The sequence below is a fragment of the Trypanosoma cruzi genome, genomic scaffold (genome assembly GCF_000209065.1).
Source record: "Trypanosoma cruzi strain CL Brener 1047053516695 genomic scaffold, whole genome shotgun sequence".
Lineage (NCBI taxonomy): Eukaryota > Euglenozoa > Kinetoplastea > Trypanosomatida > Trypanosomatidae > Trypanosoma > Trypanosoma cruzi.
In genome coordinates, this window is record NW_001849483.1 from 149,298 (window position 1) to 170,236 (window position 20,939).

Below are 20,939 nucleotides of genomic sequence, written 5' to 3' on the forward strand. Positions count from 1 at the left end.
TGCCTGGGACAAGTACGGATTGTTTCTCGTCCAGCTGCTGCACGTGCCAATGTGTATCTCCTATGCTGTGTATACTTTGGTCAGGGATTCTTTGCCTCTGTGGGGCGATGTGCGTTGGAGGGTGCGCTGGAAGGGAGAACAGTAAAACGACTGGCGGCAGCGCGTGGGCTTTGCAAAGAACGGTCTTGTTCTCTTTTGCATTCTGCCGGTTGCTTTGCTGGGTGTGGGCGTCGCTCGGTGTGCGCTGAAATGTAACGAGTAACGACGCACCCGCCGTGGCTCCTGCTGCTGCTGGTGGTGGTGGCAGTCGCTGTGTATTCCCGGTGCACTGTTCTTCCTTCTCCTGTTCCGTGTGTCTGTGTGCGTGAGTTGTTGTTGTTGGGAGTGGCTGCGGCGGGGATGATGATGCCACTCACTGTGGGTGGGTGGCGGTGCTTACTCTTTCACCCATATTTTATTAGCCTGTTTTTCTTCATTTCTGTCACTCTCTTACGAAGAAAGCAAACAAGCGCTAAACGCTACTGTGAAGTTCGAAGGCTCTGAAAGGACCAACAACAACAGCACACACACCGTCCACACACACACACATATTTGTATGCACTCACGTGTTGCTGCAGTGAAGGCACCCCGCACACACAACCGTCGCCGCGTGACCGGATCCGGCAGAAGGAGGAGGGAAGGAAGAGAGAGTGAGCCGCCGAGGCCCAACATGTCCCGGCATGTGTTTACTTCCGCGGTGCTGCTTCTCGTCGTGATGATGTGCTGCAGCACTGGAGGGGCCGCATCCAGTAAGGAGACTTTGTCCGGTTCGGGATCCTCACCAAAGCCACCTTTTGCTTGGAGAGATACAACAGCTGATGAAACAGTGAGTTCGCTCCGTGTTCCCAGTCTTTTTGAGATGAATGATGGTGTGTTTGCCGTTGCCGAGGCGCAGTGCACGAAGGGAGGCAGCGGTTTTACTGGGATTGCCTCGGAGTTGTTGACATTGACTGATGATAAGCCAAAAGAGGACTTGGAGAAAACTAAACTGAAGACACAAGTACCGGAGGGATGTATATTTGAAGGAGGGAAATGTCCTGCCGGTAGCGAAGAGAAATGCGCCTGCCGTATAGCGGGTCAGGATGATTCTCAAAGCAAGACTAAAGTACATGTGAGCCGACCAACAACAGTTGTGAAGGGAAGTGATATTTACATGCTTGCTGGAAACTATAGTTGGGCATATGCCGAAAATTATCAGGCAGTTGGCTGGGGACTCATGCTGGTGAAAGGACACGTCAGTGGTGAGAACCAAAATGATAAAAGAATTTATTGGAACGATACTTACGCCATTCCGTGGACTTATAAAGGCAACCAACACAGTATCTTGAAGCGGCTGATTGGAGGCGGTGGATCGGGCGTTAAGATGAAGGACGATACGCTTGTGTTCCCATTGGAAGGCACCAAAAAGAAGGAGGCCGACGCCGAAGAGGATGGAAAGACCGTTTCGCTGATTATACACTCTTCGGACAATATAAATTGGAAGCTGTCGAAGGGGATGTCTGCCGATGGCTGCGGTGATCCCTCCGTCGTGGAGTGGAAGGACAAAAAACTCATGATGATGACTGCGTGTGATGGTGGCCGCCGCAGGGTGTACGAGTCCGCTGACAAGGGGGATTCGTGGACGGAGGCACTCGGGACACTCTCGCGCGTGTGGGGCAACAAACACAAGGGACCTGCGAAGGGCGTTACAAGCGGGTTCATCACAGCGACGATTGACGGTGTCGATAATAACAGGGATGTGATGCTCGTTACACTGCCGGTGTATTCCAAAAAAGAGAAAAATGGAAACAACAATCGAAAGGGTGAACTCCATCTTTGGCTGACGGACAATACGCACATTGTTGATATTGGGCCGGTGTCCGAGGAAGATGAGGACGCTGCCGCCAGCTCCCTGTTGTACAAAAGTGGGAATAATAAGAAGGAGGAGTTGATTGCACTGTACGAGAAGAAGAAGGGCGGTGAGGATACAACATCATTCGGTATGGTCTCTGTGCTTCTGACAGCGCAGCTGCAGCGGGTGAAGGAGGTGCTGACGACATGGAAGAATGTGGACAAACGTGTCTCCAAGCTTTGCCCCACTTCAAGTGCTACGGAGGATTCCTCAACTGACAGTCCCTGCGGCGATATTACGAGCACGACTGGGCTGGTTGGCTTTTTGTCCGGCGACTTCTCTGGGAACACATGGGGGGACGAGTACCTCGGCGTGAACGCCACAGTAAGGAGCGGTGTTGGGGCGGCAACAGAGGTAGCTGAGAATTCCGATGGTGTGACTTTCCAGGGATCGTGGGCGGAGTGGCCCGTTGGCGAGCAGGGGGAGAATCAGCTGTACCACTTTGCGAACTACAACTTCACTCTTGTGGCCACGGTGTCCATTCACGAGGTGCCGGAGGAAGGTAACTCCATTCCTTTGATGGGTGTGCGTCTTGATGGTGGTGAAAAAAAGCTTATGGAGTTGTCGTACGACAGCGAAAAGAAGTGGCGGGTGCTGTGCTGTGACGGAAAGATCAAGAAGCTTAAAAGCACTTGGGAGAAAGATACAACACACCAAGTGGCCATTGTGCTGCAGAACGGCAGTCAGGGCTCTGCGTACGTCGATGGTCAGCGTGTGTGTGGGAGTGTGGAACGTGAATTGGAAACTACGGATTCGACGAGGATCTCACACTTCTATATTGGAGGGGATGGGGGCAGCGCAGGGAGCGAAGAAGGCGTGTCTGTGACTGTGAGGAACGTCCTGCTGTACAACCTCCCGTTTTCATTTTCAGGTGAGAATGCCGATGTGGAAGAAGATGCCGATTCGCCATCGGAAGATCCGGAATCAGTGGAAGCCAATTCTCCATCCGTGGAAGGGGAACAAATTGTGGCCCTCCCTGCGACGAAACCTTCTGAAGCTCCAGAAGAACAAGCGGCCTTGCGACGGCCTCGAAAAGAAAGTGAGGCACAGCAAATAACAACGGAGGGGAAGCCTGTCACCACACAGCAAGTGCCGACAGCTTCGAACTCCCATGCCGTTGGAGGAGCAACGGGTGATGCTGGCAATGTTTACAGAAGCGGGCTGCTGCCGCTGCTCCTTCTGCTGGGACTGTGGGGATTTGCGGCACTGTGAGGAGTGACTGGCTGCCGCGTGGGACACTTGCGCCCTCCTCCGCACGGAATTACTTCCCCGATAACAAATATCTCCAATACTTTTACTTTTTTTTTTGCGTATTTTAAATTTATTTTCCTGTTTGCTTCTTTTCCTGTTTAAAAAATTTTTTTTTTCTAATCTCTCATCCCTTCTTTTTTGCTTTTGGGGCAATCACTATGGACGTTTTTTCTTTTTTTTTATTCTTCCCTCTTTAATTGTTTCTTGCTGCACTCTTCCTGTGAGGGGTGCCGTGTGTTTCCCGCCCAACTGCTCCACTCGCACACCCACCGACACGCTCATGACGACGGCCCTGTGCGGCTCGCCTGCTGCACGCATGAGGAGGGGCCGCGACGAACGGCGCGCTGAGGGAGCCGTGACGTGTGGGCGTGCGACGAGGGCCTGTGGGGCGGAGCACACATTTCTTTCCCTCTTGTTTTGTTTTCTTTTTTGCGGCCAGGGCGGGCAGACACCCGCAGCGCCACACACACACAGCCACACCCTGCCGCCGTGTTTTCTTTTTCTTTTGTTTTCGTGTTCATTTCACGCGCTGGCAGTCCCGTCAGCATTTCTCTCCCTCCTGATGATTTTTTTCTTTTGCTGCGCTCACTCTCCCGATGGAGTGACGCGACTCCCGTCGTGTCTGCGTGCTTCTCTCAGTCCCCATGCACACACGAGTGACTGTGCGCTGCGGGCCGCACTCACGCGCCGATGAGAGGGCTGAGGGGAGCAGCAACACGCAGATGACCCCATGAAATATAAACGATGTGCGGACACATGGAGGGTCAGACGGTTGAAAGACACTTAAATATCTTTTAAAATTTCTTTTGCCCGCAAAATATATACAGACAGTTTGGTGTGGCCACACGGCAGCCAGGCGACTTCTTTCCTTATTTTTAAATTTGTGTGGAACAGTAATGGACGATTTCTTTTTTATTTATAATTATTTTGTGTGATGGGGTTTATATAAGACGAAGGGGACGGTTGTTTTTTTGTTTGTTTTGGATAAATCTTGTGTGGATTGCCACTGCTTGGAATGCAGTGCAGTCATGAGTTTGAGCGGTCTTCTTCTTGTTGTTTCCGCCATGCGTCTCTGCTGTACATTTTGTGCGTCTCTCCACACACTCTGCTTTCTTTTTTATACTTCTTCGCTTTGTGTTTCTGCAGGCACACACAACCACACACACACAAGATGCACATTGCAGTGGATTTGAGTGCTTCTTTTGCAGTGCATGCTGGCAGTTGCGTGTGGCGGCTGTTGTCTTCTTCCGTGGCCATGAGGAGAAGTGAGGAGGAGGGAGCGCGCAGCCCGAGTCTCCTTTCCTGTGGGTGTGATGCACCGCGTGTGGCTGCGTTGAGTTGGGCTCCGTGTCCCACTGAGGGCGGGATGGCTGGAAATTTTGTTGCCGCGTCATGGATGGATGAGGGTCCACTGGCGCGTGTGGCTGGTGTGGTGGGTGCTTGCTCCGCGAGCGTTGTGTGGTGGCCGCGGGGTTTTGCCATTTCCCTGGGGCTGTAGCGATGAGCTGGGGGGAGATGGTGGTGGATGTGTTGTCCTCCTGCATGGTGGGTGGCTGCTGGCGTTGTGTGCCTTCCTTGCGTGGATGCCGTCTCGTGGTGTGTGAAGTGTGCGGCTGGGCCTGCTGCCTTCTCCTCATGTTGTCTGCTCTCTCTCGCTGTATCCGTTGCACTCCGTTCCTCTCCCTCTTGTTGCATTCTTTTCCTTCTGGCTCACAGATCAGCTGATTGACTGCAGCGACTCCACCACGGGTGACGATGGCTGCGATGGTGACGATGGTGACGGTGCGGCTCCGTGTGGTGCGCGCCGTGTTGGTCCTTGCGCTCTTGTGCTGCTGCTGGGAGTCCTGGAGATGTATCTGGTGCTGCGGATGCGGTGGTTGTGCCGGTGGATGTGTCGTGTGCTCCGAGTGACGGCAGCCTGAGCTGTCGTGTGCGTGTAGGCGTGGAAGAAGTGTTCTGCAGCCAGTGCTGAGGCTCAGCATGAGAATTATACTTTCAGTGGCTTTGGTGTGCGCATGCATGGCAGAGATGGTGAGCTGGGTGCTGTGTGCCATGTGGCCAATGCGGTGCACACATGTAGCAACTGTGCTGCCAGCTGTGCAAGGAAGGAGGAAGGGGCCACCGTTGCCTTCACGATGAATGTGACGACACATAAATACGCCGGCCCTTATGAATTGTGGCGGCGTCAATTTCCTCCCGATGGAACCATCCATCCGCCTGCACGGAGCGGCGATGCTGACCGGACGGGCATCTGTCAGTTGCCGCCACCCCGTGAAGGGAAGGATGACACAAAATCTGGTGGACAACTGCGCCGCAAGTTAATGCTGAGCCGTCACGCCAAAACGAGGATTGGCGACAGTCTGCCGCGGCTGACGGACCCAACACCGTCGATCCGAGTCCCGCATCCAACACGGCGACCAACACGTCCGAGACGAAGCCTGAGTTTGCCTTTATTCGGAACACAAAAGTGGCTCCGATACCATCCGAAAGAAGGCCCACGCCTGTCACCGAGCCGCAGGGGGATCCCATTGATGATGCGATGAGTGGTTCAATAAACGTTGAGTTGCCGCGTGGAGTTGTTCTGTTTTTACCGCAGACGACGCTGGTGCAGCCGAAGGATGGGATTGTTCCAGTTACGACGAGGGATTCGTTTGCTTCACCCTCTCTCTTCAGTGCTGGTGGAGTAATTGCTGCTTTCGCTGAGGGTCACATGGATGCCGGATATCAAGGTGGTCAATTAAGTGAGCCCTTTTCTTCTGATGTGGTTGCGGGGTGCATCGACTCTGCGTGGAATTGGTCCACTGTTGTTGGTGAGGTCAATGAAAGGATGCATGGAGGGCACACACTGTGCTTGGTGCAGCGGAGGGAGAGGAGAGTTTGGGTGTTGTGCTCCGCCCCACAACAATCACGAAGGGCCACAGAGTGTTTCCTCCTGCGGGAGGCTCTGATGTGTCCTATGAAAGTGGATGCTGGAGAGAGGGCGGCTTGGAGCTGAAACTGTTTGTGGGTGATGTCACGAATCCCACGGGTGGCAGGCAGAGTGGACGGATCGAATGGGGCGACCCCAAACCACTCCCGAAACTGATCTCTTCTGCTTCTCACAAGGTTAATGGACGGATTTTATTGCTTCTGGTGGCGCAGGTGTTGTGATGGAGGATGGCACGCCTGTGTTTCTTCTGATGGCGGTGAATGAAGCGGAAGACGTTTGCTCCATGATCATTTGCTCGACGGACAGCGGCAGTGCCTGGTCGCTCCGTGAAGACATTTCCCCCTGCGGAATGCCTTAACCCCACGTCACCGAGTGGGAGGGATCACTTCTCATGATGGTGACTGCGAGAATGGCCAGAGGGTGTAGGCGTCGCGTGACATGGGGGCAAAGTGGACGGAGGCCATCGGGACACTCTCGCGCGTGTGGGGCAACGCACGATCAGGAGTCTCTCAGAAGGAAAGCCTGCGTGTGGATGCCCTCATCACCGCGACCATTGAGGAAGGAAAGGTCATGCTGTGCGCACAGGGAGGGCACACCTCTGGGAAGAAAAGGGCCACTGCGCTCTGCCTTTGGGTCACGGACAACAACCGCTCGTTTTATTTTGGACCGGTTGCCGTGGACAATGCTGCGGATTGGATGCTCGCCAGCACCCTGCTGCACTCGGATGGCAGTTTGCGTCTTTTACAACGGAGAGGGGCAACGGTGAATGCCGTGTCATCTCACTTTCCTGCATGACGGAGGGATTGAGTGCAATCAATTCCGTCCTCGGTAATTGGGTGCAAAAGGACATTTTCTTCTCCAGCTTGTCTACACCCACGGCGGGTCTTGTGGCAGTTTTGTCCGATGCGGCCAGTGATGACACGTGGAACGACGAGTACCTTTGCTTGAATGCAACGGTGACGAATGCAGTGAAGGACAACGATGGGTTTCAATTGACGGGACTTGAGTCCAGGGCAATATGGCCTGTGAACACTTGGGGTGATGAAGTACTTCATGTATTCTTGAGACACAACTTCACACTTGTGGCGTCGGTGACCATCGAAGAGGCTCCGGGTGGGAACACTCCTCCACTGACTGCGGTGCTGGCGCACACTGCGTCCAATCATACCGTGGGACTGTCGTGCAGCCACAATAAGAAGTGGGAGACGGCGTTCGAAGGCAAGACAACGACACGGAGCAGCACTTGGGAGCCGAGGAAAGAACAACAAGTGGTACACTCACGCTGCAAGGCAACAAGGCCTCTGTGCACATTGTTGGTCGGTCGCTGGGGAAGGAAGAGGTGCTGTTAGCAGGCGAGAGGCCACCTGAGGTCCTGAGGTTTTTCTTTGGCGCCTGCTGTGGGCACTAATCCCATGTGACGCTGACGAACGTCTTTCTGTACAGCCGCCCACTGAACTCCACTGCGATGCGTGCACTCAAGGAAAGTGTCCCGCTCCGACAAGGGAAGCGGCCCCGACGCCACCCGAGAAGATTCGAGTAGTTGACAGCCTCAGAGAGCACGTTGCTGGGGATATTACAGAAGAGAGATGAATGGGCACAACGCCCTGGAAACGAATCCCACTACAAACAGTCACCTCGCAGGGTGTGGAGCGGCGAGAGTCCCGACGACCGCCTCGCCTCTCAAAACGAAGTGAAATTGACACTGCGTGATTTAATCGGTAACAACACCGTGCGTGTGTGCGTGTCTTTTGTGTTGCTGCTTTTAATGGGATTGTATTTAGGTCGTGGCAGTCTTCTGAGCCACAGGGTGTGGATTAGCGACGCCTCACGGAGAATACATGCCGCGTTGCCCGCCCTTTTTTAATTATCTTTTATTTTTTCAATGTTTTTAGTTTTTAATGTCTTTTTAATGCAGTTCAGCTTTAGTAATAAGTACTGTTGTTTTTTCGTTGCCTAATGTCCGGTTGCTGCATAATGTAATGAGCGAAGTGTTTCCTCCTCTTGTTTGCTTTTGTTCTCGCCCACACGTGGTGCCGGCCCTGCGGCTGTGCGTCCCACGGACTGCACGAAACGAGGATAAGAGGAACAGGCCGGATGCCGCATGAAATGTGAGGGATGTTGTGTGGGGTGGTGGAATAATGAGATCTTTCTTATTATTATTTTAATTTCCCTTTTTTTTCTGTTGGTGCAGGTAGTATGTGCAAGCACCCAATCGTCTTTAGCTTCATGGCCCATGAAAGTCCTGCCGAACCAATTTCTTTTCTTTTTTTTTTTCCTTGAGTCCTGCAGGGGTCCCACATTTTGTTTGTTTGTTTGTTTCATTTTTTTTTCTGTTTTTCGTAATTCCCTGCGGATATGTTTTTGTCTCTACCGTTTTGACTGCTACTTTGTGTCTTCTTGTTCCGTTGGGTGTGTCTCTGCTGATTGTGCAGCTGACATGTCCCCATTTCTTCTGCTTTCTTTCCCGCCAGAGGCACCGATGGTCCGCGACGAAGATTTTATTTGCTCCCCATTGCGATGGCACGAGGGTGACTGGGCGCCGGCCTGCTGAGTGCACATGGAGGAGAGCGGATGGTGTGCGCCGTGCTTCAATTTTGAGTGTGGGATGCCACCCGCCACAAACCGTTGTGGGGCGTAATTTCAATTTGTCGGGGCGGAGAGGAGTAAGGGACTGCTGCGCGGACTTGGATTCGACCCGTCCTTTTCTTTGCGGCGGTGTGTGTGCTGTACGCATGGCTCTATCTTGCGGTGCGGCGTGGATGGCGTTGCTATTGCATGTGTCCTCGTGTGTGTTGTGCGGCCGAGGCATGCCGGCGATTGTGAGGGACGTGGAGGACACGGAGCTGTTTGACTGAGGGAGGAGGTGGCGGACGTTGCGGCGCAGCGTGAGCGCATCACGGAGTGCGTGTGCTGGGGGGGCGCGTGTTGGAGTGAGCGTGGCGTGCCTGTGAGGGCCTGAGGAAAGGGAATAACAGTAAGAGTGACTGTGAGAGTGTGAGGAACGGTGCACGGCGAGGAGTGCTTCTCCTTTTCTTGTTTTGATTGTTGTTGAGCTGCGCCCACCTAATTGTTGTTGTTGTGGTGCGTGATTCTCATTGCTGGATGGGACGGTGCGTGGTTGAGTGACTTGTCTCTCATCCTTTGCTTTCACACAGCGTTGACGGGGAGTTAGTTTGTCTTGAAGGCTACACGCAAGTGACAGGAGTGATGATGGCGATGATGATGACTGGCCGTGTGCTGCTGGTGTGTGCCCTCTGCGTGCTGTGGTGCGGTGCCGGCCGGGTTTATGCGAGGGACGTCAACAATAATTTATTGAGTGGCTGCATGGCGTCGGGAATCTTGGGAAAGAAAAAATCATTTTTGTCGAGCGGATGTGATAAAAATGCACCGACGGTGTCATTACATTTGGCGTTGCCTATCACTGCTGTTGAAGCTTCGACTGGCGAAAGTGTTTCTGATTCAACCGATATTTATCCAGATTCACTTTCGGTACCACCATCACCACCGCCAGTAACCGGGTTACCGGAAGCACTCAAAGCACCTAAAGCGCCACAAGACCCACCGGAATCTGATGTTGGTCAAACTGGTGTTGGTAACCCTTCGTCTCTGGTTCCTAATGACGACAGTTCTGGTGGTGGCGGTTCTGAAGAAAATGGGAATTCTAACAAAAGTGGGGTTTCTGCCTCGGAGTTTTCTACTGTTGTTGGTGCTTCTCGATCTTCCATTCCCCCTGAAGTTGGTGGTTCAGAGAATAAAAGCGGTGCACCCTCTGATTTAAAATTGGAATCTCCAGAAACAAATGAGCCGCCGGAAAGAATCCTTGTAGAGACAAACAAAGATACACAAAAGGTTCCAAAACTCGAAGAAAATCCGGAGTCCTCTCATAAAAAAGAAAAAGCGAACATTCGGGGTACGAGTGAGGAAGCAGGTAAAAACGAGGCAGGACGGAGTGGCGTGGAGGCACACGGCCCTTCCAGCGTGTTGTCTGCCGACAGCCAGCTGCAGCAACAAGGTACAACAGTAACAGTAACACAACCACCACCACCGTCACCAGAACAGCAAACATCGGCAGTATCACCATCACCAGGGGTAGATACACCCGCAGCGCGATCACGAGAAGCGGGAGATCCAGAAGAAGGAAAAGGAATACCACCGACACGAACAGCTTCACATAATTCAACCGATGAAAAGCACAAAGCGCCACCTTTACAAAGCGAAAAAGAGTCCGCAGCACCGAAACCGCCTTCAGCGGATGGCGTGCTTGAGCAAAACAGTGAAGACACAACAACAAAAGAGGCGATAAAGATGGATGCAGATACCGATGGCCCAGCGGCATCATCAGAATCATCCATCTCCACAAGTGACAGTGGTGTTTTTCAGGATAAGACGGAAGAGGAGGATGAAAATGAACAACGGCCTGAAGCCAAAGGACCGCACAATGACCCCCATGCCGTAAATACTAACGATGCTCCCACAGCCAGTGAGGTCGAACCACAAACACCAGAAACAGACACCACCCAAACAAATGCTACATCTACTTCTGGCGACATTGACGGCAGCACCGCTGTCTCCCACACCACCTCCCCTCTTTTTCTTCTTCTTATTGTTGTTGCGTGTGCGGCTGCTGCTGCGGTGGTGGCCGCGTGAGAGTGAGTGAGAGAGAGCCATGCACCGCCCGCACACACACTCGTCTTTCACCCACTCTCTCTGTGTGTGTCCCCTTGCATGGACTCTCGCCCTCACCTCATCCCACGAAGCACACACATAATGTGCCCATTGTATATATTGCATGCACACCCATGCAGGCCCGTTGGTGCTCTCTTTTGCACGACAAGCACCGCTGCCGTCCTGCCTGGCTGCATGGGCGGAGCACCGTAACTGTTTCTGTTTTGTTTTTATTGCATTGAGTGGGCGACCTCTCTCTCTCTCTCTCCCTGTGTGTGTGTTTTGCTTTACGGGAGCAATGAGAGTGTGTGCGCTGGTCGTCCCGCGCTTCGGCTTCTTGTTTTTTGTTTGTTTTACTTCTGTTGTGGTTGAGAGCACCCACTGCACTTTCATTGATTGGTGGATTGCTCAAATTGCGGATGGATGACTTTTCTCTTTTGTGTTTTTTTGTTGTTTCTTCCCACGCAATCAGCCTATGTTGGTTTAGCAAGCCACGAAAAATTTGCCCAACACCCACATCAATCGTTTATTCGCTCTACACCCCACAGTAGACTGAGACGCTGGTGCTGCTGCATGTGATGAAGTTTTTGGTGTGATTGCCAGCGGTGCTTTGCTTTCACTTTGACGTGCTCTTGATTCTTTGGCTATGTGATGCGAGCCGACGGCGCGAACTTGATCAAATTTGTTGTGAGAGACGTGATCTTTTTGGAGCAGAGGGTGCGCTGCAGATATACACTGTCATCGGGAGGAATTTGTGGGCGACCATCCGCATCAACGTATCCAGAAGGGACATGGATGATACCAGGAAGTATTGTATTTCAGAGCGGTATTACACAATGAATTTGTTGACTGAAAATTGCCACTGTGAGGATGACGTCCTGTCCTCTGCACACGGGGACATTCTCGAGAATGAAGTTGTCCCTGCTGCTGTCGACCCGCATGTGGATCGTCTGCTCGTGCAGCCACTGGAGCGTCCGTTGATTGTGCCCCCATTTGACACGGGCAGCGTTTGCAGTCGGTTCACTGTGCCTGCTGAGCATCGTTGCGCTGGTGTTGCCAATTCTGACATGGTGCTGTGCGTGGCTGCGGCGCTGGTGCTGTGTGGGCACTCCCGTGCGCCACGCTGGAGGATGGCTGTCCCGTCGCTGGCGCCATGAACATTGCCCGGCCGTTTTGTTTCATGGAGACCTTGTCACCCGCATCGCCGCGCACCTGTTGGTCCATGCTCTCGGATTCACCCACCCGCACATGGCAGGCCGCAGCATGGTGAGGAATGTTGCTGGTATGCGTGGCAGGGCGCTGTCGGTGGTGTTGCACTCGACGACTGCCGCGATGGCAGCGAGGGACCACCACGACTGCGACGACATTGATGGCATGGAGCTGTTGCTGGCCGCATTGGCTGACCTGGGATGCATGAGGGTGAACTGGTAGATGGCGGAGCCGACGCGTTGCGACAGGAAGTCGGGCTGCTGCAGAGGAATTGATCCGCACTGAAAATGAGTGAATATCGCCAAATGCTCTGTGAAGTGGGTGTTTTCGTCAAACACTGCGCGTTGGATCGGTATTCCAGTGGTTGCTGTTGGTATATTATCCATGAAATGTCAGCAAAACGCCCTGTGGACAGTTGCCCCATCACTGATCCCGCACTGAATCTGAGGGATGCTGACACTGTTATTTGCGGGGGAGAATATTTGTCTGCGAGGCCCGGGGATGAGCCCTCTTCGTGGTTTCTGGACAGGCTTCCCACCAACACAACCGATGCGAGGGACACGGAGGCGACACATCTCGGTGCTGCCATGCATGCGGCATTGGGGCGCCTTGGCCTGCAAGTGCGTCTGAGAGTGACTGAAAAGGGCGGCGTTTGTTGGGTCCCATGCACGGTCGAGGCGACGATTACGTGGGCACTCGACCGTACGATGAGGGAAACGTCATTTGTCCTGACCACGCGGAGGTGTGCACGATATCCGCCACTGGCGGCAGCCTTTCTGCAGTGGTTCCGTGGGACGGCGGAGAGAGGGTGTGGAGCAGGACGGTTTCACCGGCATCTACCGAACAAGTTTTCTCAGGGGCATCCGTCCCCGTTGCGGAGAGCATTGATCCCGGCCGCGGCACCCCACCGAAGGATGTCGACTTGGCTGCACCCCAGGAGCATCAGTCGCGAGAGGAGAAGGAAGTCCATCCGGGATGCCCCGACAGGCAACGGGGTGATCTCGCCCAACGACACCGCGGGTGCGCCGCATGAGGCGGAGAAGAAGAGCGATCTTCCGGACAGCGACGATGTGGCCGCCGATGGTGTGACGTCTGTTGTGGAACAATCATTAGGAGATAAGGCCGTCAGCGAAAAGGCCGGTGGCAGTGCCGCAGCCACGGGACCCAAGGGCCCTGATGCCGCTGATGATGCGCAAGGGTGCCGTGGACCCTCCGCCGAGGGAGGATGAAGCGGCGGTGGGCGCGGGGGTTGGGTGGCAGACCTGACAGACTTTCCGCCTCCTATCCACGGCAATAACAGTGCGGCTGCTGATTTTCCCTGTCCGCTGTTTCTTCTACTTGCCGCTGCCGCCGCCGTACCAACACTCTATTGAGTGGCTGCATGGATTCCGTTGCACGGCGAGGCTAATGCGGTTTCGTCCTGCGTGGCCCGCACTTAGCAGTGGGTGGAAGAGAGAAAAGCCTATATTAATTGATATGTCCCTCTCAGTATATATATACATATATACGCTCTGCTTGTCTCTATGCTTTGCACCAGAGAAATGCTCTATACATTCCTTTTTTTTTTTTTGTGTGTGTTGGTCGCTTATGTGGCGGCACCACACGTGTTTTATTGGGTTTAGGGGTAACAAATTGTTTTGCTTATTGTGAAGAATGCCGTGGGGTGTTTGTGTGCGTGTGCAAGGGATCTGTGTGGGTTTTGATTTTCTTGTTTTTATTTATATTGCTTTTGCATTGTGTAATGATCCTTTGCTTTTCCCATTATGTGTGTTTTGGGGTGTGCGGTAAATGAATTGTGTGGAAGAGCAAAGCATCGGTGCGTGGCGTGGTGCTGTCCTGTGGTGTGCTTGCTGTTGCGGTGGCATTGTGTGGTGCTCGTTGTATTACTCCTGTTGCGTTCGTTTCTGGAGTGTTGCTAGGCCACCGGAAGTGGATGCCTGTGGACGCACACCGTGCATTATGCGTGGCATTGGTGGGAGGGGAGACTGACATAATTGGCGGGATTCAGTAAGGCGCATTTTTGCCCACGGACCCTGCAGCTGCAGCAGCCTGAGTGGCGCTTTGCATATGGACGTGTGGATTGTTTTCCTTTTGCGAGGCTTTTTTTACTGGTTGTCATTTTCCGCTCGGATACTGTGCCCGTGGCAGCTGCATTGGCATCAAAAGAGTCGTGTGTGTGTGTGTGTGTGGAGATTCCTTGATTGAGCGCCTGCCTTACTTCTCTGTTCTGTCGATTGATTGTTCCGTGTGTTGGCCAAACGGTTGACATGACGTGCTGCCGACGGCGGGGTCCACGTGACATGATGTTGCGTCGCGTGCTTCGGCGCGGGTGTGTGATGTCTGCAACAGTCGTTGGGCGGTTGCCTGTTGGGTCGTTGAGGGCGGCGTGGCGACTGGTGCGGATGGACCCGATTGTGTGCCGTGGCTGTTCGTGCGAGGGTGCTGCTGGAGGGAAGAAGGCGGCGGAGCGATGGACTCCCGAAGAGTGTGTGGGCGAGCAGCCATGAAGGTTGGCGACAGGGAATTCACTGCCCTGTGAGTTGCCGTGTGTGGTGTTGATTATTATTATTATTATTATTTGCGTGTTGGATGTGGCCGCTGTGGGGGAAAGCCTTGTTTTTGCTTTTTTTTTACGCCGGTTTGGCATTCTTTTCTGCGCCGTCATCTCTGTGTTCCTGCCGCACCGTGGCGTCCTCTTTTCTTTCCATTGGGGGGCAGCTGCGGGAGGGTTTTAAAAGCCATGGAGTTGTGCGCCGTGCTGTCCGGTGTTTAATTGTTGACTGTTTTTCCTGCGTGCACGCGTCACCGATGCTCACGACAACAACCCTCATGTAAACGCCACCCCTTCTCTTCCATGCAGCCGCTGCTGATTTGTGTGTGTGTTCTTCTCATCCTTCTCTCCGTGCCCCTTCCTAGACAGTATGTGTAGCCGTGATGAATGTGATCACTGGCCGCCTGCTGTTGCTATGTGCCCTCTGTGTGCTGTGCTGCGGTGTCTACGGTGTTGGCTGTTCTGAAACTAGTTTAGCTGCTCCGGTTACTGGTGTGTCTGGTAACGGCAATAATCTTCGAAGTGAAAACAAGACCATTGGTGGCACTGGAAGAAACAACAGTAAAACGACTGGCGGCAGCGCGTGGGTGCTGTGAAGGGCGGTCGTGCTTTTTTGCATTTTGCTGGTTGTGTTTTTTGTGTGAACGCTGCTCGGTGTGCGCTGAAGTGTAACGAGTAACGACGCACCCGCCGTGGCTCCTGCTGCTGCTGGTGACCGTCGCTGTGTGTTCCCGGTGCACTGTTCTTCCATCTCCTGTTCCGTGTGTCTGTGTGCGTGAGTTGTTGTTGTTGGGAGTGACTGCGGCGGGGATGATGGTGCCACTCACTGTGGGTGAGTGGCGGTGCTTACTCTTTCACCCATATTTTATTAGGCTGTTTTTCTTCATTTCTGTCACTCTCTTACGAAGAAAGCAAACAAGCGCTAAACGCTACTGTGAAGTTCGAAGGCTCTGAAAGGACCAACAACAACAGCACACACACCGCCCACACACACACAAATATTTGTATGCACTCACGTGTTGCTGCAGTGAAGGCACCCCGCACACACAACCGTCGCCGCGTGACCGGATCCAGCGGAAGGAGGAGGGAAGGAAGAGAGAGTGAGCCGCAGAGGCCCCACATGTCCCGGCATGTGTTTGCTTCCGCGGTGCTGCTTCTCGTCGTGATGATGTGCTGCAGCACTGGTGGAGGGGCCGCATCCAGTAAGGAGACTTCGTCAGGTGCGGAATCTTCACCAAAGCCATATTTTGATTGGAGGGATAAGAATGAAGAAAAAACAGTGAGCTCGCTCCGTGTTCCCAGTCTTGTTGAGTTGGATGGTGATGTGTTTGCCGTTGCCGAGGCGCAGTGCACGAAGGGAGGCAGCGGTTTTACTGGGATTGCCTCGGAGCTCCTGGAGTTGAGTGATGAGTCATCAAAATTGTTGGACATGAGTAAATTGAAGATCCAAGCACCGGATGAATGTCATTTCAAAGATGGGAAATGCACCTATCAAAAACAGGAAGATGTCGTTTCCCAAAGTGACACGAAAGTACATGTGAGCCGACCAACAACAGTTGTGAATAGAAGAGATATTTACATGCTTGCGGGAAAATACACCAGTGAAAGTGCCGCCGCTGCAGTTGTTGCTGCCAATGCGACTGATGGGGTTCAATGGGGACTCTTGCTGGTGAGAGGAAACGTCAGTGGTGAGGAAGGAAAGGACAAAAGAATTTATTGGAGAGATACTTACGGTCTACCGTGGGGTCTTTTTGGCAAACAGGACTCCTTGACAGGACTGATTGGCAGCGGTGGATCGGGCGTTTATATAAATGACGGTACGCTTGTGTTCCCTGTGGAAGGGACGAAGAAGAATAATGGGAAGACCGTTTCGCTGATCATATACTCCTCAGACATTGCGAGTTGGAAGCTGTCGAAGGGGATGTCTGCCGATGGCTGCGGTGATCCCTCCGTCGTGGAGTGGAAGGACAAAAAACTCATGATGATGACTGCGTGTGATGATGGCCGCCGCAGGGTGTACGAGTCCGCTGACAAGGGGGAATCGTGGACGGAGGCACTCGGGACACTCTCGCGCGTGTGGGGCAACAAACACAAGGGAACTGCGAAGGGCGTTACAAGCGGGTTCATCACAGCGACGATTGACGGTGCCGATAATAACAGGGATGTGATGCTCGTCACTCTGCCGGTCTACTCCAAAAAAGAGAAAAATGGAAACAACAATGGAAAGAGTGTACTCCATCTTTGGGTTACGGACAATACGCACATTGTTGATATTGGGCCGGTATCCGATGATGAGGACGCTGCCGCCAGCTCCCTGTTGTACAAAAGTGGTAAAGATGGTGATAATAAGAAGGAGGAGTTGATTGCACTGTACGAGAAGAAGAAGGACGGTGAGAAAGAAACATCATTCGGTATGGTCTCTGTGCTTCTGACTGCGCAGCTGAAGCGGGTGAAGGAAGTGCTGACGACCTGGAATGAAGTGGACAAACGCGTCTCCAAGCTGTGTCCCACTTCAAGTGCTACGGAGGACACCTCATCTGGCACTGCCTGCGGCGCTGTTAAGATCACGGATGGGCTGGTTGGCTTTTTGTCCGGCGACTTCTCTGATGGCACATGGAGGGACGAGTACCTCGGCGTGAACGCCACAGTAAAGAGCGGTGCAGCAGCGGCCACAGGGCCTGTCGATGGCGTGACGTTCACGGGGCGTGGTGCAGGGGCGGTGTGGCTTGTTGGCGACATGGGGCAGACTGTGCCGTACTACTTTGCGAACTACAAATTCACTCTTGTGGCGACGGTGTCCATCCACGGTTTGCCAAAGGACGGAGATAACTCCATTCCATTGATGGGTGCGAAGGTGAATGATGGCGATAAGAATACTGTACTCCTGGGACTGTCGTACAACAGAGAAAAGAGGTGGGAATTGTTGCACAGTGGCGGAAAGACGTCGGAGCACAGCAGGACTTGGGAGAAAGATACAACGTACCAAGTGGCCATTGTGCTACAGAATGGCATCCAGGGCTCCGTTTACGTCGATGGTCAGCGTGTGTGTGAGAGTGTGCAAAGTAACTGGGAAAATACAGAATCGAAAGGGATCTCTCACTTCTACATTGGAGGGGATGGAGGCAATGCAGAGAACACAGGGGGTGACGAAGGTGTATCTGTGAGTGTGACGAACGTCCTGCTGTACAACCGCCCGTTGAGCTCCGAAGAGATTGCAGGGCTTGCCAAAAATAAAATTAATATTCCAAAGCCAGTGGCTGCGCGTACTTCTTCACCTGCTGTGTCTCGCCCGAAGCGCTCTTCTGAATCCTTGGCGGGAGGAGCAACGGGTGTCGGTACCGCTCGTCACTTTGCGGCAAATGGTGATGGCAGCACTGTTTGCGGAAGCGGACTGCTGCCGCTGCTCCTTCTGTTGGGACTGTGGGGATTTGCGGCTCTGTGAGGAGTGACTGGCTGCCGCGTGGGACACTTGCGCCCTCCCCACCACAGAATTACTTTCCCATGGGAACGAATTTCTTTCATAAATCCTTTTTTTTGTGTGTATTTTAAATTTATTTGCTGTTTGCTACTTTCTTGTTTTTTGTTTTGCGTGTTTTTTTTACTTTTTTTTTTTTTTTATCTCTCACTCCCCCATCCCTTTTCTCTTTTTTTTGCTTTTGGGGGCAATCACTATGGACGTTTTTTCTTTTTTTTTATTCTTCCCTCTTTTAATTGTTTATTGCTGCACTCTTCCTGCGAGGGGTACCGTGTGTTTCACGCCCAACTGCTCCACTCGCACACCCACCGACACGCTCATGACGACGGCCCTGTGCGCCTCGCCTGCTGCACGCATGAGGAGGGGCCGCGACGAACGGCGCGCTGAGGGAGCCGTGACGTGTGGGCGTGCGACGAGGGCCTGTGGGGCGGAGCACACATTTCTTTCCCTCTTGTTTTGTTTTCTTTTTTGCGGCCAGGGCGGGCAGACACCCGCAGCGCCACACACAGCCACACCCTGCCGCCGTGTTTTTCTTTTCTTTTTTGTTTTTGTGTTCATTTCACGCGCTGGCAGTCCCGTCAGCATTTCTCTCCCTCCTGATGATTTTTTTCTTTTGCTGCGCTCACTCTCCCGATGGAGTGACGCGACTCCCGTCATTTCTGCGTGCTTCTCTCAGTCCCCACACACACGAGTGACTGTGCTCTGCGGGCCGCACTCACGCGCCGATGAGAGGGCTGAGGGGAGCAGCAACACGCAGATGACCCCATGAAATATAAACGATGTGCGGACACACAGAGGGTCAGACGGTTGAAAGACACTTAAATATCTTTTAAAATTTCTTTTCCGGGCAAAATATATACAGACAGTTTGGTGTGGCCACACGGCAGCCAGGCGACTTCTTTTTCTTATTTTTAAATTTGTGTGGAACAGTAATGGACGATTTCTTTTTTATTTATAATTATTTTGTGTGATGGGGTTTATATAAGACGAAGGGGACGGTTCTTTTTTTGTTTTGGATAAATCTTGTGTGGATTGCCACTGCTTGGAATGCAGTGCAGTCATGAGTTTGAGCGGTCTTCTTCTTGTTGTTTCCGCCATGCGTCTCTGCTGTACATTTTTGTGCGTCTCTGCACACACTCTGCTTTCTTTTTTTTGCTTCTTCGCTTTGTGTTTCTGCAGGCACACACAACCACACACACAAGATGCACATTGCAGTGGATTTGAGTGCTCCTTTTGCAGTGCATGCTGGCAGTTGCGTGTGGCGGCTGTTGTCTTCTTCCGTGGCCATGAGGAGAAGTGAGGAGGAGGGAGCGCGTAGCCCGAGTCTCCTTTCCTGTGGGTGTGATGCACCGCGTGTGGCTGCGTTGAGTTGGGCTCCGTGTCCCACTGAGGGCGGGATGGCTGGAAATTTTGTTGCCGCGTCATGGATGGATGAGGGTCCACTGGCGCGTGTGGCTGGTGTGGTGGGTGCCTGCTCCGTGAGCGTTGTGTGGTGGCCGCGGGGTTTTGGCCATTTCCCTGGGGCTGTAGCGATGAGCTGGGGGGAGATGGTGGTGGATGTGTTTTCCTCCTGCATGGTGGGTGGCTGCTGGCGTTGTGTGCCTTCCTTGGGTGGATGCCGTCTCGTGGTGTGTGAAGTGTGCGGCTGGGCCTGCTTCCCTCTCCTCATGTTGTCTGCTCTCTCTCGCTGCATCCGCTGCACTCCGTCCCTCTCCCTCCTGTTGCATTCTTTTCCTTCTGACTCCAGCGACTCCACCACGGGTGACGATGACTGCGATGGTGACGATGGTGACGGTGCGGCTCCGTGTGGTGCGCGCCGTGTTGGTCCTTGCGCTCTTGCTGCTGCTGGGAGTCCTGGAGATGTATCTGGTGCTGCGGATGCGGTGGTTGTGCCGGTGGATGTGTCGTGTGCTCCGACTGACGGCAGCCTGAGCTGTCGTGTGCGTGTGGGCGTGGAAGAAGTGTTCTGCAGCGAGTGCTGAGGCTCAGTATGAGAATTATACTTTCAGTGGCTTTGGTGTGCGCATGCATGGCAGAGATGGTGAGCTGGGTGCTGTGTGCCATGTGGCCAATGCGGTGCACACATGTAGCAACTGTGCTGCCAGCTGTGCAGCGAAGGAGGAAGGGGCCACCGTTGCCTTCACGATGAATGTGACGACACATAAATACGCCGGCCCTTATGAATTGTGGCGGCGTCAATTTCCTCCCGATGGAACCATCCATCCGACTGCACGGAGCGGCGATGCTGACCGGACGGGCATCTGTCAGTTGCCGCCACCCCCGTGAAGGGAAGGATGACACAAAATCTGGTGGACAACTGCGCCGCAAGTTAATGCTGAGCCGTCACGCCAAAACGAGGATTGACGACAGTCTGCCGCGGCTGACGGATCCAACACCGTCGATCCGAGTCCCGCATCCAACACGGCGACCAACACGTCCGAGACGAAGCCTGAGTTTGCCGCCAATCCGAAGGAAATGATGGTCCCGAATGCATCCAACAAGAGGCCTTCCTTTGCCAACGGTCCGAGAATATTAGTGGCGTCGAATGCATTCGGGATCATGTCTGTCACTTATGGCGGCAGGGAACACGTTGCTGCGGATAACACAGACGAGGTGAATGAGCGCAGCGCCACTGGACACAAATCTCTCGTTTTAGAAAATGGCGTTGCAGGCAGTGGATTTGTTGCTGAGGGTGATGCGTACGGATTGAGTCAACGCAATGCCTCTGGACACGAGAAAAAACCCCTATTACGAGAATTCACTGCGCAGTATTCTGTAAACGGCGTGAGTCCCGACGACTGCTTTGCCCTGCTCAACGACGCGAAATTGACACTGCGAGAGTTAATTGTTGACAGCACTGTGCGTGTGCGCGTGTATTTGGTGTTGCTGCTTCTTCTGGGATTGTGTGGAGTTTTGGCGGTATTGTGAG

The 20,939-nt window shown here is 53.3% G+C and overlaps 6 protein-coding genes and 2 pseudogenes across 6 annotated transcripts, besides 12 other annotated features; all 8 read left to right on the plus strand.

Moving 5' to 3' along the window:
- Positions 1 to 8,100: part of a sequence feature (areas not merged during assembly with more than two copies in the genome that could not be assigned to a particular haplotype) that runs on past the window's edge.
- Positions 596 to 3,142, plus strand: Tc00.1047053506667.90 (trans-sialidase, putative; the record flags this gene model as incomplete). The annotated part of the gene is made up of 1 exon (XM_810418.1): positions 596 to 3,142. One exon carries the CDS (start codon positions 596 to 598, stop codon positions 3,140 to 3,142), a length of 2,547 nt encoding a protein of 848 aa, XP_815511.1.
- Positions 4,090 to 4,110: a sequence feature (AT_rich).
- Positions 5,720 to 7,810, plus strand: Tc00.1047053506667.110 (annotated as a pseudogene).
- Positions 8,101 to 9,296: a sequence feature (heterozygous, non-Esmeraldo-like haplotype).
- Positions 8,411 to 8,446: a microsatellite.
- Positions 9,297 to 9,388: a sequence feature (areas merged during assembly that could not be assigned to a particular haplotype. This can correspond to areas where the two haplotypes were merged or to regions with more than two copies in the genome that were merged during assembly.).
- On the plus strand, positions 9,318 to 10,757 carry Tc00.1047053506667.120 (mucin-associated surface protein (MASP), putative; the record flags this gene model as incomplete). The annotated part of the gene is made up of 1 exon (XM_810419.1): positions 9,318 to 10,757. One exon carries the CDS (start codon positions 9,318 to 9,320, stop codon positions 10,755 to 10,757), a length of 1,440 nt encoding a protein of 479 aa, XP_815512.1.
- Positions 9,389 to 11,409: a sequence feature (heterozygous, Esmeraldo-like haplotype).
- Positions 11,342 to 12,145, plus strand: Tc00.1047053506667.130 (annotated as a pseudogene).
- Positions 11,410 to 12,256: a sequence feature (areas merged during assembly that could not be assigned to a particular haplotype. This can correspond to areas where the two haplotypes were merged or to regions with more than two copies in the genome that were merged during assembly.).
- Positions 12,257 to 12,328: a sequence feature (heterozygous, non-Esmeraldo-like haplotype).
- Positions 12,272 to 13,213, plus strand: Tc00.1047053506667.140 (uncharacterized protein; the record flags this gene model as incomplete). Its single annotated transcript, XM_810420.1, has 1 exon — positions 12,272 to 13,213. One exon carries the CDS (start codon positions 12,272 to 12,274, stop codon positions 13,211 to 13,213), a length of 942 nt encoding a protein of 313 aa, XP_815513.1.
- Positions 12,329 to 20,939: a sequence feature (areas not merged during assembly with more than two copies in the genome that could not be assigned to a particular haplotype).
- Positions 14,543 to 14,563: a microsatellite.
- Positions 15,542 to 17,977, plus strand: Tc00.1047053506667.160 (trans-sialidase, putative; the record flags this gene model as incomplete). Its single annotated transcript, XM_810421.1, has 1 exon — positions 15,542 to 17,977. The coding sequence occupies one exon, from the start codon at positions 15,542 to 15,544 to the stop codon at positions 17,975 to 17,977; it is 2,436 nt and encodes an 811-aa protein (XP_815514.1).
- Positions 18,064 to 18,193: a sequence feature (T-rich).
- Positions 18,955 to 18,975: a sequence feature (AT_rich).
- Tc00.1047053506667.170 (uncharacterized protein) lies at positions 19,213 to 19,992 on the plus strand (the record flags this gene model as incomplete). The annotated part of the gene is made up of 1 exon (XM_810422.1): positions 19,213 to 19,992. One exon carries the CDS (start codon positions 19,213 to 19,215, stop codon positions 19,990 to 19,992), a length of 780 nt encoding a protein of 259 aa, XP_815515.1.
- Positions 20,486 to 20,938, plus strand: Tc00.1047053506667.180 (uncharacterized protein; the record flags this gene model as incomplete). Its single annotated transcript, XM_810423.1, has 1 exon — positions 20,486 to 20,938. One exon carries the CDS (start codon positions 20,486 to 20,488, stop codon positions 20,936 to 20,938), a length of 453 nt encoding a protein of 150 aa, XP_815516.1.